The sequence below is a fragment of the Lithobates pipiens genome, unplaced genomic scaffold, assembly GCF_037356315.1.
Source record: "Lithobates pipiens isolate NorthernLeopardFrog02 unplaced genomic scaffold, aLitPip1_a1.2 Scaffold_23, whole genome shotgun sequence".
Taxonomy (NCBI): Eukaryota; Metazoa; Chordata; class Amphibia; order Anura; family Ranidae; genus Lithobates; species Lithobates pipiens.
The window spans coordinates 28,298,090-28,316,164 of NW_027507785.1; the positions used below are offsets into that span (position 1 = coordinate 28,298,090).

The 18,075-nt window shown below is 43.4% G+C and overlaps 1 protein-coding gene across 10 annotated transcripts in view; it reads right to left on the reverse strand.

The window, feature by feature from the left end:
* Positions 1-18,075, reverse strand: part of TENM4 (teneurin transmembrane protein 4) — a 2,098,843-nt gene that overhangs the window by 890,385 nt on the left and 1,190,383 nt on the right. For all 10 annotated transcript variants that reach the window (XM_077451390.1, XM_077451387.1, XM_077451388.1 and 7 more), the window contains one exon: positions 2,218-2,484. In XM_077451390.1, the coding sequence (XP_077307516.1) occupies positions 2,218-2,484 (267 nt within the window). The remainder of the gene's footprint in view (positions 1-2,217; positions 2,485-18,075) is intronic.

Consider the following 18,075-nt stretch of genomic DNA (forward strand, 5'->3'; position numbering starts at 1 on the left):
GAATTACTAAATAAGTAAATTGCATAATCTGAAATCTTACATTTCATAAACATAGCAATACATTTTTAACAACCAGCATATATAATTTACACAACAACATTAGAACAAACCAAATCTCAAACATCTAAAACAAAAAGTCACCACGAAGACCATAAAAAATCCAGAGTCAGTGGCCAAAACTGGTATACCCAACCAACAGCAGAACCCTTTTACAGTATGTGGTTACAACATCCCAAAGACCATCACTTATTAATTCATATTAAATGCGCTAGATGTCAAGAAAATGTTAGCCCAATAATATGGCTAGAATAAGGTACATACATTTCATAATTGCACTAATTAAATTTCAGCTGATTTCTCAGCAATATCTGAATATCAATACATAATAGGGATTGTTACACAATGGGGCTTTGCCTATTAAATATTTTCTTGATGATAACTGCTCCTTAAATGGTTCGAAGTCACATAAAGTAGGTTCTGCTCTTGATTGGTAAACCACTCCTCATACAAGGAAATTGCCTCTGTCCAACTCCAATTTACAAATTTGTGGATGAAAAGATCAACTATAATTCAATCCTGAATTGTATACAGAAATGCCAATATAAGCATTACGCAATCAGATATTCAATCCATTTAATTAAGAAATAAACACCCAATTAAAGACTTCATTGACTCAGGGGTAATATTACAATTACACATATTACAATATTACATAAAACATTTTGTGACTCCAGGAGATTCCAGCAGTGAGCATTTCCACCTTGGTTTCTGTTTTACCCCTCTAGTTGAGGGAAATAGCAGGGTACGCATCCCTTATCCTTTTTGGGGGGAAGGGGTGGGGGTAAATACTTATGTCAAATCTTATTACTCCCCTTAATCCTGTTGGGGAGATTTCACCTCACTTCCTGTCTCAATGACAGCAGTAGAGATGAGAACATTTCCGCAAAGTTTGATGGTTCTAAAAAATTAGTGAACCTCCAAAATTTGGAATTTCTGAACCCAATGTCCCAATTAATTCAACAGTTATCCTGAAAAGGGCTCCAAAGAGGGTGAATTACAGATTGGCAAATGTTGCAAGCCCTGTCTGATGAAGAGATAGGGCCAAAAAAACAGTATGAGCCAGTGGCGGCCTGTCCATTAGGGATACCGGAGTGCCGCCCCCTCTATCCACGGCTGCCACCCCCATACTCTATCTACCGTCGCTATTCCGACAGGACACCACCACCCCCTATTCATGCATCCACCCCTTCAGGACGCCAGGCATGTAAATTACAGTGGCGGAGTGTTTTTTTAAGCACCTGATTAGAGCCAGAGGCTCTAATAAGCTTCAAAGTAGGAAGGGCTCTTGGCGCAGAGCATTGGGCCAGGAGCCCACCCAGGTGTTACAACAGTGAATGAATATTCGCTATTGAAACACTGATCTTCAATTTGGCCAATCAGAGGCAGATCTGTGACCCATTTTTCTGATTGGTAGAAAAGAGAAGAGTCCCAATTGGCCACCTAGAAGGAGGGAGGAAACGGAAGCTGCCGTGATGCCCGTGGAGAGCAGGGGAAGGGAGAGCTGTCTCTGCCACTGAGCAAGAGAAGCTGCCAGTGAAGCCCAGGAGAAACACTGCCCACCATAGATGGGGTAAGTGCACCAGATCCCCCCAATCGACTGCCAATCGTCTGGGGGACGGAGGTGTTACTGTTTGCTGCCTTACCCCTCCAAAAAAATTACCACCATCACTGGTATGAGCTATTTCCTTTCAAAATGTTAACAGAGATACAAAGACAGAAGGGTGGGAGTCAGAACCTGGCCGTCAAGCTAAGGGAATAGTCAGAATAAGAAACAAGTGAAAGTCTCCAAAGTTGTGATAGTCAAAATATAAATCCTGATAAAAGTTCTATCCCTTCCTCACTCTTCATAGTTCGGTTTAAATGTTATGGGGAACCACTAGGCAGACCATAATATTCTAGTTTTTAAATAGCTGCAGCCGGAACTCAAAGCTGGAAACCCCAAAATTGTGAAAAAGCAAACTTGTTACCAATGCTCCAGAGACATTATACTACTTAACAGTTGTTCCACAAAAAACAAATATAATTTTGGCCTTTCATTTGTCCAAACCCAACTTTGCCCTTTGTCAAGTTACAGATGCAGGTTTTAAAATGTGAAAAAAATGAAAGTAAAGGTGGATACGTGACTGAATAATGTCAGACCTAGAACTGGTCACTTACCGTTTTCTGTGTGCTCATGTTCGGTGTCCGTGAGGGTCAAGTTGGAGTTGGCTCTGCTAGATAGACAAGAGCTTCGGCCAGACTTGGTGTTCCGTGCCCACAGTCTGACTGGGTGCTCCGGAGATAATACTCCATCTGCTTCATTGTCTGCATCATTATCACCAGACATTGAATAACAATGTGGCAAGCTAATATCGGTCCGGTACAGTGTCCCGTGTGGAGGAGTAACTTCACCAAGACCCAGTTCATGCAATGTGAAGCTGCCACCTATAACACAGCAAAAAGTATAGTTTTATGAAAACACTTGTAAAATATATTAAATATGCAGCAACAAATGAAAAATGATATAGATGGACTACAGTGAATAAAACAGACTGTACTCTCAGTAATACTACTAGTCTTTAATTAATGGATGTTACATTTTTTAGTGATGTTATTGGTTTTCCAATAAATGGATAAGCTAAATTCTCACTTATATCACAAGTTTCTAGTGAATAAATAGGCTGCATTCTCTGTAATGTCATTGATCTGTAGTGAATGGATAGGCTATATTCTTAGTAATGTCATTGCTCTTTGGTGAATGGATAAGCTGCAATACCTGTGATTTCATTGGTCTCTAGTGGATGGAAAGGCTGCATTCTCAGTAATGCCACTAGTTTCCGGTGAACAGGCTGCATTATCAGTGAAGTCACTGGTTTCTATTTAAAATGATAGGCTGAAACCTAAGTGATGTCATTGGTATCTAGAAAATGGATAGGCTGCATTTCGGTGATCTTATTGGCCTCTAGTGAATGGATAGGCTGTCTTCTCGGCAATGTCACTGGTCTTTAGTGAATGGATAGGCTGCTATCTCAATGATGTCACTGGTCCTTGTGAATCAATAGGATGCATATTGAGTGATGTCATTGGTCTTTGGTGAATGAATAGGCTGAATGCCCAGGTGATGTCACTAGTCTCCGGTGAATTGATAGGCTGCATTCTCAGTGATGTCACTAGTCTCTGGCGAATTGATAGGCTGCATTCTCAGTGATGTCACTAGTCTCTGGCGAATTGATAGGCTGCATTCTCAGTGATGTCACTAGTCTCTGGCGAATTGATAGGCTGCATTCTCAGTGATTTCACTGGTCTCTAGCTAATCAATAGGCTACATTCTCAGTAATATTGTTGGTCTATGGTGAATGGATAGGATGCATTGCCAGTGATGTCACTGGTCTCTAGTGAATAGATAGGCTGCATTGTCAGTGATGTCACTGGTCTCTGGTAAATAGATAGCCTGCATTGTCAGTGATGTCACTGGTCTCTAGTGAATAGATATGGATGCATTCCTAGCGATTTAATTGGTTGGTCACTAATGAATGGATAGGCAAAGCTCTCATCGAGATCTGTGATCATCTCCCACAGTTCTGTACAGCTTTGGTATATCTAATCTTGCTATGGTATAATAAAGCCGATATTGATGTGTAGCCCCTAACCCAATGTAGCTTGATTTAGTCACCAGCATATGCATTACGATGCGGTTGTTTGAGTTGTAAGGGTACAAAATGTGGCAACCCCATTTTGAGGTTGAAATTAAGAAGGTTTCAGAGCCAGAAGATCAGATGAATCATGAAAGTTTCTCAGCATGGCAAAGTTGGAACATCTAACTGGTTCAATCACATCTTGCACTTCACACCTTTTTTAATTAAGCCGGGCAGGTTGTGTTTCCTGACAAGCATGACAGGCAGAGAAACTTAGGCTTTCACACCTCCTAACTTCAGCAGCCAAGCCTCGTACTAAAAAGCTGCCAGTGATAATTGCACCCAGACAAAAAGCTCCTTGCTTTGACAAAACGCTGCACTGCTCAGCTTCAAATGTTCGCCTAAAGTTTTTAAAGATGAATCAACTTGATTTACAGAGAAGTGGTCATTTGCACTGTTTCTTTCAACAGCAGGTCCTACTCTTTCTTTCTTTTTTTTTTGCTTGGCAGAGGTGCCAGAGATGAATGTGGTGATGGATTTCAAAATAAATTCAACAGCATTTTTTCCTAGGACGTTCACACTAATAGGCTTTTCATTTTTGGGGTGTTAAAGCGGAAAGTTCAAAGTAGTTTTTCTTAGTGCCTGCTTCTCAGCCAAAACAAAACGGGGATTATTCGCAGAGACTGGCACGGTGGTGTGGTGGCTACGTCAGGTGTGAGGAACACAGATTCTCCCAGGCCACAAGAGCTGGATTTGGGCTTTTATCCAAACTGCTTAAGGAACGGGGGGGGGGGGGGGGGGCAGGGAGAGTGCAAATCAGTTTTGATTTTCAGACATTTGCGAGGATTCTTCTATGACCTGAATGGGTGCAAACTTCACAATGTTTACCAAATGGGGGAAAACTAACCCTCAAAGGATAACTAAACCCAAAAACAAAAATACAATATGGTGCAGCTTAGAGTCCTTAGATGTGGTAGATGTATCAGTTTACCTTTTTTTATTTTTTAAGTTTTTTTCAATTTAAGAACATTTTCTGAAAAATACAGAAATTATCTGTTGATCCTGCCAGAAATGCCATGACCTGTGAACTTCAACGAAGAATAACTTCCTTCCTTTCTGTCTTCTGTAAACTACTAATTGCCCTCATGTGATGGCCCCATGTAATGGAGATGAAGAGATTTGGACATGTTTGGAGTTCATAGCAGGAGAACAGCCTAGGGCAGTGTTGGAGAACCTTGGCACCCCAGATGTTTTGGAACTACATTTCCCATGATGCTCAACTACACTGCAGAGTGCATGAGCATCATGGGAAATGTAGTTCCAAAACATCTGGGGTGCCAAGGTTCGCCATCACTGACCTAGGGTGACAACTCTGGTTCCTACCATAGATACAGTAGAGGAGTGACATAGCCACTCAGAGACAGGAAGTGTGTTCTTTGCAGGATTTCCAGATGAAAAAAAAAGATAAAGACGCTTGAAAAAAAAAAAAAATGCAGCCACCAAGAACTTGCAATTTGCAATATGTTATATTTTGGTTTTGGGTTTAGATACACTTTAACTATGGACAGCACTCGAACAACACTAGATTATAGGAGGAAATCTCTATAATTATCTCATCTCCAGTCCTTTCCTTCCACGATCATGCCCTACCATACAGGCATCTATAGATGCATAGCTTATCCTTCGAGCACAAATGTTCTCTCAACACAAACCACACTGAGATTCTCACTCTCAGCTCTCTCACTTCTCATACCGGGTATTTCCCCTCGCTAATTGGCAATCTAGTAGAACTTTATTGTTGGAAGACCTACATGTGGGCCCTGCACTGAAAACATTCAGAACTCTTCAACTGGAATATTCTATTCCCTAATCTGAACACTGCAGATATCTCCAAATCTCGCATCTACTGAAACAGTCCAGTGAATGTAATCTTATTGATTCAATGTAATTACCCAGGTAATTATTATTGTGGAGGTTGAAAAGTTACTCCTTCACTATACATATTTAAATATAAAAATTGGCCCTCTTTTCATTTCTAGGGGCCAACATATCTCCTTTTTTCCATTATTTATTGATCTATATTTATTTTTATTCCTCTCTGCAGACCCCAAATAGGCGACATATATCTCTTCTAATTTTGTGACCTCACCTTTAAGTGATTACAGATCCTATGTGGTATCTTCAACTTGTTGACTGATACCATGGATATTGGTTGTTGACATATGGAGCATCTGGCAACTTTGGTGAGATACTAAGTATAATTGTATTTATTCCATAGTTCAATATCAGATTTACTATATGCATTCATTAAATATTTGAAGAATATTAGATTTCACTGTATTTTCTACCCCTTTGGATTATTGTAAAATCATTGTTACTTTATGCATCAATTTACTGTAACATTCATGTTTTATTATTTTAGTGCTAATTTTCTGGCTGCTCAATCAGTTTTCCTGAAGAAGCCCAACCCGGGCGAAACATGTTGAACGATTGCAGCTTTTTTCTTCATTTTCCCTGTATGGTGAATGGAAATCTTGGTTAACTCTGCTAATACGTTTGTCTATGCACCGATAAGTGCTAAATCACTGTTTTTATGAATGTTCAATTTATATATTTTTGCATAACATGAATAAAATTATATTATTTTATTTTTAAATTTTTTGTGAATATCTTGATTTGATACCGTAAAAGTCCCAGGGGTTGGTGACTCCCCAGCCCCTTTTTTGGCCCCTTTTTCTTTTCCAGAATCTGGTATCTCACCCCACATCGTATATCCAAATTTGCCCCAGGTGTTTCTCTCTTGTGCTGGAGAAATTGTGGGGACCCGAGTACCTTAATAAGTCTTCTATGGTCTTGTCCTAATATAACCCAATACTGGAATCTAGTATTTAACCTCATAACGCAGGTCCTAAGACTCAAAATGGAGCCAACACCGGGCATGGCACTATTATCCCTGGGTGTGTTTCCTCCTTTGAGGAAACTGACTTCCCACATCCTTTTAGCAGCCCTACTTAATCTGGCACTGGAAAGACACCAAGACCCCTAATATACAGAAAGCCATCCAAATAATCATTACACTCATGGTACTTATGAACAACTTTTTGCATCTAGTGCTGGTAGATACTCAATTATTGACAAGATCTGGATTCCTTGGAAAAAGTGGCATAATACAGTCTCTAGTTCTTGACCCAACCCCAATTTTTTTATTTATTTTTTGATAACTATCAGCAAAAACTTGCCTATAGTACCTAACTGCATTCCTTAGTGTTATTTTTTATTTTTTGTATTATTCCTACGTCACTTTATCTTTACAGTTATTAATGTTCGCACCGTATCTTACAGTATTTTCTTTAACTTTGAAAGTTCATTGACATACTAGCTTGCAGGAAAAATTCATACACTAGCCCCTCGGGATGTATGTGAGTCTAAAGAAAACATCTGTTAGGCTGCTTTCACACTGGGGCGGTATTCAGGCGTTACAGCGCTATAAATAGCGCCTGTGTAACGCCTGAAAAAAACCGGCCCCTTTAACTCCAGTGTGAAAGCCGGAGGGCTTTCACACTGGAGCGATGCGCTGGCAGGACGGTGAAAAAAGTCCTGCCAGCCGCATCTTTGCAGCGGTGAAGGAGCGGTGTATTCACCGCTCCTATACCGCTGCTACCCATTGAAATCAATGGGACACCGCGGCAATACCGCCGGCAAAGCGCCGCTGCAGCGGCGCTTTGCGGGCGGGTTTAACCCCTTTTCGGCCGCTAGCGGGGGTTAAAACCACCCCGCTAGCGCCCGCGCACCGCCGCTAAAACGACGGTAAAGCGCCGCTAAAAATAGCGGCGCTTTACCGCCGACGCTGCTCTCGCCCCAGTGTGAAAGCAGCCTTATAGATAGTCATTGAATCTGGTACATTCACTGCACTAGATACCTTTTTTTAATGTAATTTTTGGTCCAAAAGTTTACTGCAATATCCATGTGTCATGTACGCTCTTCTTTGAATTTGCAAAAACCTAAGAAAAACTTATTGAAATAGATACACTTCAACATCCAACAGCAGGTGAACCGGGTGCCCGAATATGGCTGTGCAGAACATTCGGCACCAAAGGTAGATACAGGGGGATATTTAGGAAAGGCAAATCTACTTTAAGGCTGGATTCACATCTATGCTGTTTCAGTGCTTTTTGCATTTTGCAGATTTGCACTACAGAACGTGTTCCATAGGAAACCATGTTAAATGGACTGTGATGCAAATCTGCAAAATGCAAAAAGCACTAAAACTGCATAGATGTGAATCCAGCCTGAAAGTGCACTTGGAAGTGTAGTCGCTGTAAATCTGAGGGGTAGATCTGAAATGGGGGGAGGTCATTGGAAGTTCAACATGGCACCTCATGGCAAAGAACTCTCTGAGGATCTGAAAAAGTAAAGTAATTGTTGCTCTAATTAAAGATGGCCTAGGCTATAAGAAGATTGCCAAGACCCTGAAACTGATCTTCAGCACGATGGCCAAGACCATACAGGGGTTTAACAGGACAGGTTCCACTCAGAACAGGCCTCACCATGGTAGATAAAAGAAGTTGAGTGCACATGCTCAGCATCATATCCAGAGGCTGTCTTTGGGAAGAAGATGTGCTGCCAGCATTGTTGCAGAGGTTGAAGGGGTGGGCGGGTCAGCTTGTCAGTGTTTAGACCATAGGCCGCACACTGCATCAAATTGGTCTGCATGGCTGTCATCCCAGAAGGAAGCCTCTTCTAAAGATGATGCACAAGAAAGCCCGCAAACAGTTTGCTGAAGACAAGCAGACTATAGACATGAATTACCGGAGCCATGTCCTGTGGTCTGATGAGACTAAGATAAACTTATTTGGTTCAGATGGTGTCAAGCGTGTGTGGTGGTAACCAGGTGAGGAGTACAAAGACAAGTGTGTCTTGCCTACAGTCAAGCATGGTGGTGGGAGTGTCATGGTCTGCGGCTGCATGAGTGCTGCCGGCACTGGGGAGCTACAGTTCATTGAGGGAACCATGAATGCCAACATGTACTGTGACATACTGAAGCAGAGCATGATCCCTTCCCTTCAGAGACTGGGCCACAGGGCAGTATTCCAACATGATAACGACCTCAAACACACCTCCAAGACGAACACTGCCTTGCTAAAGAAGCTGAGGGTAAAGGTGATGGACTGGCCAAGCATGTCTCCAGACCTAAACCCTATTGAGCATCTGTGGGACATCCTCAAAACGGAAGGTGGAGAAGTGCAAGGTCTCTAACATCCACCAGCTTCGTAATGTCATCATGGAGGAGGGGAAGAGGACTCCAGTGGCAACCTGTGAAGCTCTGATGAACTCCATGCCCAAGAGGGTTAAGGCAATGCTGTAAAATAATGGTGACCACACAAAATATTGACACTTTGGGCCTAATTTGGATATTTTCACTTAGGGGTGTACTCACGTTTGTTGCCAGGGGTTTAGACATTAATGGCTGTGTGTTGAGTTATTTTGAGCGGACGGCAAATGTACACTGTTATACAAACTGTACACTCACTACTTTACATTGTAGCAAAGTGTCATTTCTTCAGTGTTGTCACATGAAAAGATATAATAAAATATTTACAAAAATGTGAGGGTCGGGGTGTACTCACTTTTGTGAGATACTGTAGGTTTCTATAGGCAGGCTGTGACATCCAAATAAAGTCAGGCTTCTTGTGTGCCTGCAATCTACTTGGCATGGCCAGTTGTCTATTTTAGTATGGCGGTCTTCTTTGCCGATCAACAGTGGCGGGACCAGTGTAGAGGTTCAGCCAAGTGGCTAAATACAAATATGAAATGCATACTGTAAATGGGAGCTCTCTAAGATTTTGTATTTATTTTCTTTAAATTCTGAGATATACACAGCCCTGCCACACAGCACAGCCAGGCTGGTGACATGACCTTTCTTTACTAGGGTTAGGCAATATTGCTGTTCAGCTCCCTGCTCCATGGATGTGATTGGTCCGTGCTGAACACTCCCCTTTTTGCTCTGCTCTCTACTCCTGTCAGCATTTTTTTGTTAACATGTGCCAGCAGCACACCCCTTTCTGCTGTACAGGGGATTGCAAAAGGCTAATACCATATCTATTAAAAAAAAAAATACACTGCATTAATTGATAATCCAATAGCCTATTCTCAGCTATTCCTTAGTAATTTAATTTCCGTTACAAGGTCACAGGTTCTCTTTACAATTCTTCAGCTGCAGCAGAAGAAGCGATCCATCAGGACAGGAGTTAAAACACCGCCCTGTCTCTGTCAAAACACATCTCTCTGTTCTCAGGGTAAGTGATCTCCGCCAGAGCCGCGGCTCATAAATTATGAAGAGACACCGCTGCTACAATTAAGTCAAATCAAATGTATTTGCAATAGGCAGCATGACATACATTGATTTCCATATCTCATGCGCCATGTCGCTTTTTAAAGTGGAATAATTCCAGCATGTCAATAAGAGAAAGATAGAAAATATTGAATAGTCTTAAAAGGCCTCCCCAGCTGAACAGCTAGAGATGCGGCTGACAGAAATACACAGACTCTGTTTTATCCACCAGATGATTTGTCAAGTGATGTAGCAACATAGACACACGTTTTTATGCACAGTCTCCTGATGAGCTATGTCGTTACGTGGCATCAAAAGGTGGCAACGCTATTCGGTACCTTGGAAAGAAGAAAGAAATGGCTGCACATCCAGAACGTCCAATTGCCTTTTATTTTGATTCACAAAGATAACACCAAAGACACCAAACTTTGGTCCCGTAGATGCGTTTCACAAATACATCTTGTGCTTAATCATTACGTAATGATTAAGCACAAGATGTATGTGTGAAAAGCATCTATGTGACAACAGTTTGGTGTCTTTGGTGTTATCTTTGTGAATCAAAATAAAAGGCAATTGGACGTTCTGGATGTGGAGGTGGGCCGGGGCTAGAACTCTGCAAGATACTCCAATCAGCCTTATCTTTATACACCTGGAGCAGCGGTTCTTTTTCTTGTATACTATTCAGTACCTACAACTCTCTACAACTCAACTCCTTTGCCTCCTGCCTGCATGTGGCCCACGGGGGAGAAATGTAGTTATAAACACCAGGTGACAGAATGGTCTTCTATCAGTCTTTGAATGCTCTGGTACCCATTTCTCTAACACAGTGTAGGCAGGTGTAGGTTGACTTCCCTACACAGGGAATTTGTTCATAAACGACCTGGAGGATGGGGTAAACAGTTCAATCTCTGTATTTGCTGACAATACTAAGCTAAGCAGGGCAAAAACTTCCCCACAGGATGTGGAAACCTTGCAAAAAGATCTGAACAAATTTATGGGGTGGGCAACTACATGGCAAATGAGGTTCACCAGTTTGAGACCCCTGGCCTAGCGTGAAGGAGAAGTTCCAGAGGGGAAGGGAAAGTATAGGGACTGCTCACTAGTGCTGAAATAGCGAATTTTCCAGTATAATAGTTCTTCTACGCTTACTGCATATCAGCCTCCTCCTGTGCCAGGTGCTGTCTGTCTCCATGCATCGCTTCCTGCAAGTGCCATATAATAATCTGCGAGTGTTTCGGTCAGTTCTTGCTCGTAACAATACATTTTCCCACACTCTGTGTTCCGTTCCATCCCCCGAGGATGCCTACCACCTGTCCTCCCTCTCGCCTAGAAGGGTGTAAGGGTTAGGTCTCCATTGTGACCACATTGCAGAGCACTTTACCTTTACCAGTCACTGTTCAAGGACATTTTATGGGCATTGCTGGTACTTTGGTTCCCACAGAACTTAAAGTGTTTCCAAAGCCTGAAGGTTTGTTTACCTTAATGCATTCTATACATTAAAAACCTACTCTGCTGCAGGATCAACCCTCCAGCTCCTCCTTATTCTTACCTGAGCCTGATCTGATCCAATGACGTGCACGAGAGCAGCGGCTCCTGTCGCTGTTTCCCTCCTCAATGGGCAGATTGATAGCAGCCATTGGAGCCGTTGACTTCTACTGCTGTCAATCAAATGCTGTGACAAGGGAGCAGGGGGCGGGGCCGAGTTGCACTGTCTGTGTCAATAGATGCAGACAGGGCTGCTCAGCAACGAGGCCTGCATGGGTACCCCCATGGAAAGAGGTTATCCATGGGGGCACACGCCAAAGAGGAGGGGCTTGGACCGCCTGCGGGAGACCCCAGAAAAGGAGGATCGATGCTTCTCTGTGCAAACCCATTTCACAGAGTAGGTAAGTATACATGTTTGTTATTTTAATAATAAAAACAAAAAAATAAACGTTTAACGTTACGTTAAGCCCCAGAATCAGAAGCACCAGATTATTAGACCTTAACAAGAAGCCCTTCCTAATGAAGTTGAGCTATGGACTGGAGAGGTCAAGATGGGCAGCCAAGTGTTTAACTACCTGTCACCCACGTTATAGCCGAAAGACGGCTGCAGCATGGGCCTTAATTGCCGGGAGGGCGTCCGGGTCGCACGCTCTGTGATCACTGAGTCTTTGAGACTCGGCTGATCTCAGACTCGAGTAAGGGGTCGATCCCGGCCCCTTATCACGTGATCAGCTGTCAGCCAATGACAGCTGATCACATGATGTAAACAGAAGCTTGGTAATCAGTATTTTTTTCCCTCACTCAGAAAGCCACAGCTGTGCCCACCAGTGTCACCTGCCAGTGCCCACTGTGCCACCCACCAGTGCCACCTATCATTACCCACCAGTGCCAGCTACCAGTTCCCACAGTGCCACCCATCAATGCCCACCAGTGCTGCCAATCAATGCCCACCAGTGCTGCCAATCAATTAGACCAGTGTCTAATAATCAGTGCCACAGATCAGTGCTGCCTATCAGTGTCACCTACCAGTGCCTACCAGTGATAAGCAATGCCCTTCAGTGCCACCTATCAGTGCCCTTCATTGCCATCCATCAGTGTCAACCATCAGTGCTCATCAGTGCCACCTCTCAGTGCCACCTATCAGTGTGCCTCATCAATGCCACCTATTAGTGCCACCTTATTAGTGCCCATCAGTGTCGCCTGTCATTGCCCACTAGTGCCGCCTATCAGTGCCCATCAGCGCAGCCTATCAGAGCTCATCAGTGAAGGATAAAAATTGCCTGTTTTCAAAATGTTATAACAAACTATGAAACAGTTTTTTGGGGGGCTTTTTTCAAAATTTCGGTCCCTCAGCTATGTGGTCCCTCTCTCTAGCTCTACATTCCTTGAAGTTAAAGTTTTCCCATTGGGTTCTAATAATATGTTTACTAAATCTGTTTCATCCTCTCCTGAACCAAACATGATAAGGTTCACAGTGAACAAAAGGGGCATCAATCATACCTCCACCCCAAAATTGACTTGAAAAAAAAATGTAGAAAGCCATGCAGCTCCGGGGATTTTTTTAAGAGGTCAATTTGCAAGACTACCACAGATATATAAAAAAAATAGATACTTTATTGTAGACCATGGTTAAAACCAAATTAAAAACTAAAAGATGCACTATTACAAAACATATGCATTAAAGATATCACTAGTTTATACATCAGTACAAATTGCTCCATACAAACATATGATAAAGTTTGGGAGGTTCACATCCAGTGGCGTATCTAGAACCTTCAGGGCCCCCATGCAAGAAACCATGAAGGGCCCCCCTGGTCCCCGGACAGGGCCTTTTTCTCCTTGCCTGGTGGCGGAACAACAGAGCTCGGTCGCAAGTGGGTGGCTGCATGTAAAGGAACCGATTTCTCCATTTCCCCCCGCTTCTCCTACTCTCCTTCCCGCAGGCATTTGGCGGCTGCAGGAGGAAAATGGGGAGACCAGTTCCTCTATGCCAGTGTTTCTCAATCTCTTTGCAGTCAGGGCACCCTTGAAGTATACCCCTAGGTGAATGGGGCTGCACTGCAACCACCCTGCAACTGTGTGCATTGCATGCAATTGCAGCATAGTGATAATGCATTTAAGGGTTAAAACAGGCGGTCAGGAGGAAAAATATTGCCTCTTTACCGGCTGTCAAATGACTCTGAAAAGCCGTCTGAGCATGGATCGCTTTTCAGAGGAACAACATTTTTTTGCTGATACTATGAACAAGCAAGAAAAAAAAAATCAATTCTGATTATTCAGATATAGTGTGTCAGGATTAAACATGCATACATAAAATGTGCATACATACATGTAAACACACACACACATTATATATATATATATATATATATATATATATATATATATATATATATATATATATATATATAAACACACACACATATATTGTATGTATATATATATATATATATATATATATATATATATATATATATATATATATGTATATATATATATATAAATGCACATATGCACACACATATAAACACATGCACGCGCACACATACACACATAAACGCATGGGGCCATGGCGACCTCATCGACCCCTATACTTCTGCCATTGCTCACATCCGTAAACTGAGGAACACTGTAATCTCTACGCATTTCGTGTAGCAAGGTCCACATTATCAGGAGTTTGATCTTACTATCTTTTAGTTTTAACCATTGTCTATAATAAAGTATCTATTTTATTTTTTATATATCTGTGGTAACCTTGGACATTGACTTCCCAAAAAAAAATCCCCGGGGCTACAAGGCTTTCTGCATTTTTTGCAACATTCACTGTGTAAAGCAAACATGGAGGTTGATTTACTAAAACTGCAGCGTGCAAAATCTGGTGCAGCTGTGCATAGAAACCAATCAGCTTCCAGGTTTTTTTGTCAAAGTTCAACTGAACAACCTGAAGTTAGAAGCTGATTGGCTACCGTGAACAGCTGCACCAGATTTTGCACCCTCCAGTTTTAGTAAATCAACCCCATTGCGTGTCTTCCATCATATCCCTGTACAGAGAGGCCATGGGGGAGATTTACTAAAACTGGTGAACATAGAATCTGGTACAGCTGTGCATAGTAATCATTCAGCCTGCAGCTTTAGCTTGTTTACTTAAAGCGGAGCTCCACCCTAAAGTGGAGCTTCCGCTCATTGGAATCCTCCCCCCCTCCGGCGCCACAATTGGACCCTTTCAGGGGGGAGGGGGGTGCAGGTACCTGTACAGTACAGGTATCTGCACCCACTTCCGGCATAGATATCTGCAGAATATACGCCCCTTTCCGCAGAATCTACGCCCCTTTCCGAAGGTCCCCCGCTGTCTGCTGGGAAACACACGGATCCCAGAGACAGCGGGGGCCATCCTTATTGCGCAGCGCGACTCGCGCATGCGCAGTAGGGAACCGGGAAATGAAGCCGTAAGGCTTCACTTGCTGATTCCCATACTGAAGATGGCGGCAGCAGCACCCGAGAGCTGATCGAGAGATCGGCTTCGGGTGCCGACATCGCGGGCGCGCTGGGCGGGTAAGTGTCCTTATTTTAAAAGTCAGCAGCTGCAGTATTTGTAGCTGCTGGCTTTTAAAAAAAAAAAAAAACTCCCACTTTAAGCTTAAACAATGAACCCATGTTCACATCGGGCTGTTCGGCATGCGATTTGACATGTCAAATTGCATGCTAAGACGACGGCCATTGCCGGCAATGACACCGCCGGTGCGACGACGACTTTGCGGTGCAGCACTGATTCCCAAAAATAGTTCCTCTACTACTTTTGGTGACTTCGGCAGCCATTTTGAATAGACATCTGTACAGGAACCTGCACAAATCTCTGCCAAATCGCCCCCCATAGACAGACTGCATTGCCCGTTTGAAATTGTGCGAGTTCAGCTGAATTCTAAACAGTCAGTTTGAACCTGGGCTAAAACCACGTGCTGATTGGTTACTATGCGCAGCTGTACCAGATTCTGTGTGCACCAGTTTTAGTAAATCTCCCCATGTGTGTTGTGGCGTGCTGCAGTGCAGGTCCATTGATGTCTACTCTACTTGTGCAGCCATTCTTATTGAGTAGAAGGGCAGATCTACCCAAAAGGGGCAAAAAACACAACTGGAACTGGGCAGCGGGTCTAGCCCCCTAACCACTATAGCCAAACCTAGAAATCCTTGGCTGAAGTTTAACATTAATGAATGCATCTGTAAAGGTTTCAGGGAACTGTTTTAAAAATAAATATTTTTAATAATGGTTGAATAGCGAAGAATGATATTTTCCTGCACACAGCTGTCTTCCTGTCTTGTAATCCTCAAAAAAATAACAGCTGTTTTCATGCCACCACTTGCCAAAAATGTTACCGTGGAGAAATAAACCCAAGAAGTCCTAAAAAAAGAAAATACCTCATTTTTATGCAGGTGAATACACTTGGATACAAAACTTGGAATGTTATTACACTCTCAAATGATGCAAATTTTTCCATTTCAGTTTTAGAATGAAAAAATAGTTTTTTAGTGAATTTCAAATACATTTTTTGTGAAAGTTTAATAGTTTATAAACTGATTTTTTTGTATCCCTTATAAAGGCCTTCTCGGGATACCCCCCTCCTAAGCATTTCCGCAAAGAACCCACAACTCTCTAACACCTTTCTATTGTAGCGCCACCCCCACAGGAGACCCTGTGTTTTTTGGGCTCTCTGTCCGTCTCTGAGCCCTGGGCAGAACACCACCTCTGCTAACAGCACCAAAGTACCTTGACTAAGTAGTTTCTTGGCTGTGTCATAAAGGAAGAACACGCACACACTGGTATAATAAATGCATAGATGGTGTAGCACCCTCTAGTGCAGGAATATGCAATTAGCGGACCTCCAGCTGTTGCAAAACTACAAGTCCCATGAGGCATAGGAAGACTCTGACAGCCACAAGCATGACACCCAGAGTCAGAGGCATGATGGCATTTGTAGTTTTGCAACAGCTGGAGGTCCGCTAATTGCACATCCCTGCTCTACTGTATGCTACTAGTAGTGAGAGTAAGGCCCCTTTCACACTGGGGCGGGGGCAGTGTCGGTGGTAAAGCAGCGCTATTTTTAGTGCCGCTTTACCGTTGTTTTAGTGGGGATATTTGGCAACTAGTGGGGCAGTTTTAACCCCCGCTAGCGGCCGAGAAAGGGTTAAAGACCACCGCAAAGTGCTGCTACAGCAGCGCTATGCCAGTGGTATAGCCGCGCTGCCCCATTGATTTCAATGGGCAGGAGCGGTGAAGGAGCGGTGCATACACCGCTCCTTCACCGTTCCAAAGATGCTGCTAGCAGCACTTTTTTTTAGTATCCTGCCAGCGCACTGCTCCAGTGTGAAAGCCCTTGAGGCTTTCACATTGGAGAGACGGCAGTGGCTGTTTCAGGGCGCTTTGCAGGCACTATTTTTTATGCTGTAGCACTTGCAAAGCACCCCAGTGTGAAAGGGGTCTAAGTCAAAGCATTTCTGGCTCTGGGATAAACCTAAGTCATTACATCTGGGACAGGGTTATTAAAGGCCAGGGCTGGATGACTCATCCTGGCAGCTCTCTGTTGCCTAACCCATTGGAGAATGTTCTGGAGCTTGTGGGTGGAGGTTAGGAGGGGCTGCCCTCAATATTTATTGGCCCTCAGCCAATCCCCAGAGGTGGATCTGGCAGGGGACTGAGATGGGGACCCGAAAATCAGCCACTCCTATGGGGGGGGGGGGGGAGGGGCAGTGCTACACTTGTTTCAAGGTCAACGAATAGTAGGCAAAGAAACAGCTAACCAAATGTATCACTAAGCAAGGTAATACAGCAAAGGGAGAATACAGCACAGTACAATGTCACACCCACCCATCCCGCAGGACTGAAGATGTAAACAATAACGTTCGGACAAGAGATTTTCCCCAAATGAGTAAAAGAAGGTAACCAAACGCAAGGCTGCCTCACCTGTAAGCCTTCAGGCAGAGGAGACTAATGCCCCGTACACACGAGAGGGATTAAGTCTGACAGACTTCCGACGGAGTTCTAGCGGAGTTCCGCCGGAGTTCTGGCGGACTTTTCGACCGAACGGACTTGACCACACACCATCACACCAAACTCCGACGGAGTCGAACGTGATGACGTACGACTGGATTCGACGTAGGAAGTTCATAGACAGTAGCCAATAGCTGCCCTAGCGTCGGTTTTAGTCCGTCGGAGTAGCACACACACGAGCGAATTTTTCGAAGGGGACCGGGTCCGGCGGAGTTCCGTCGGGAAAATTTGAAGCATGCTTCATTTCTAAAGTCCGTCAGACTTTTGCGAAGCTAAAGTCCGTTGCAGCCCACACACGAGCGGATAGTCCGCCGGACTCAGTCCGTCGAAGTTTGGATGTCGAAAAGTCCGCTCGTGTGTACGGGGCATAAGGCTCCATACACACTATTAGATTTTCTGCAAATTTTTTTCTTCAGATTTACCAAAACCATGTAGTGCAGGGGCCTGCCTGATTGCATACAAATGGAAACGCTTAAGGTTTTACCTCATATTATCTCATATTATATGGTTTTGGTAAATCTAAAGACAAAAATCTGCAGAAA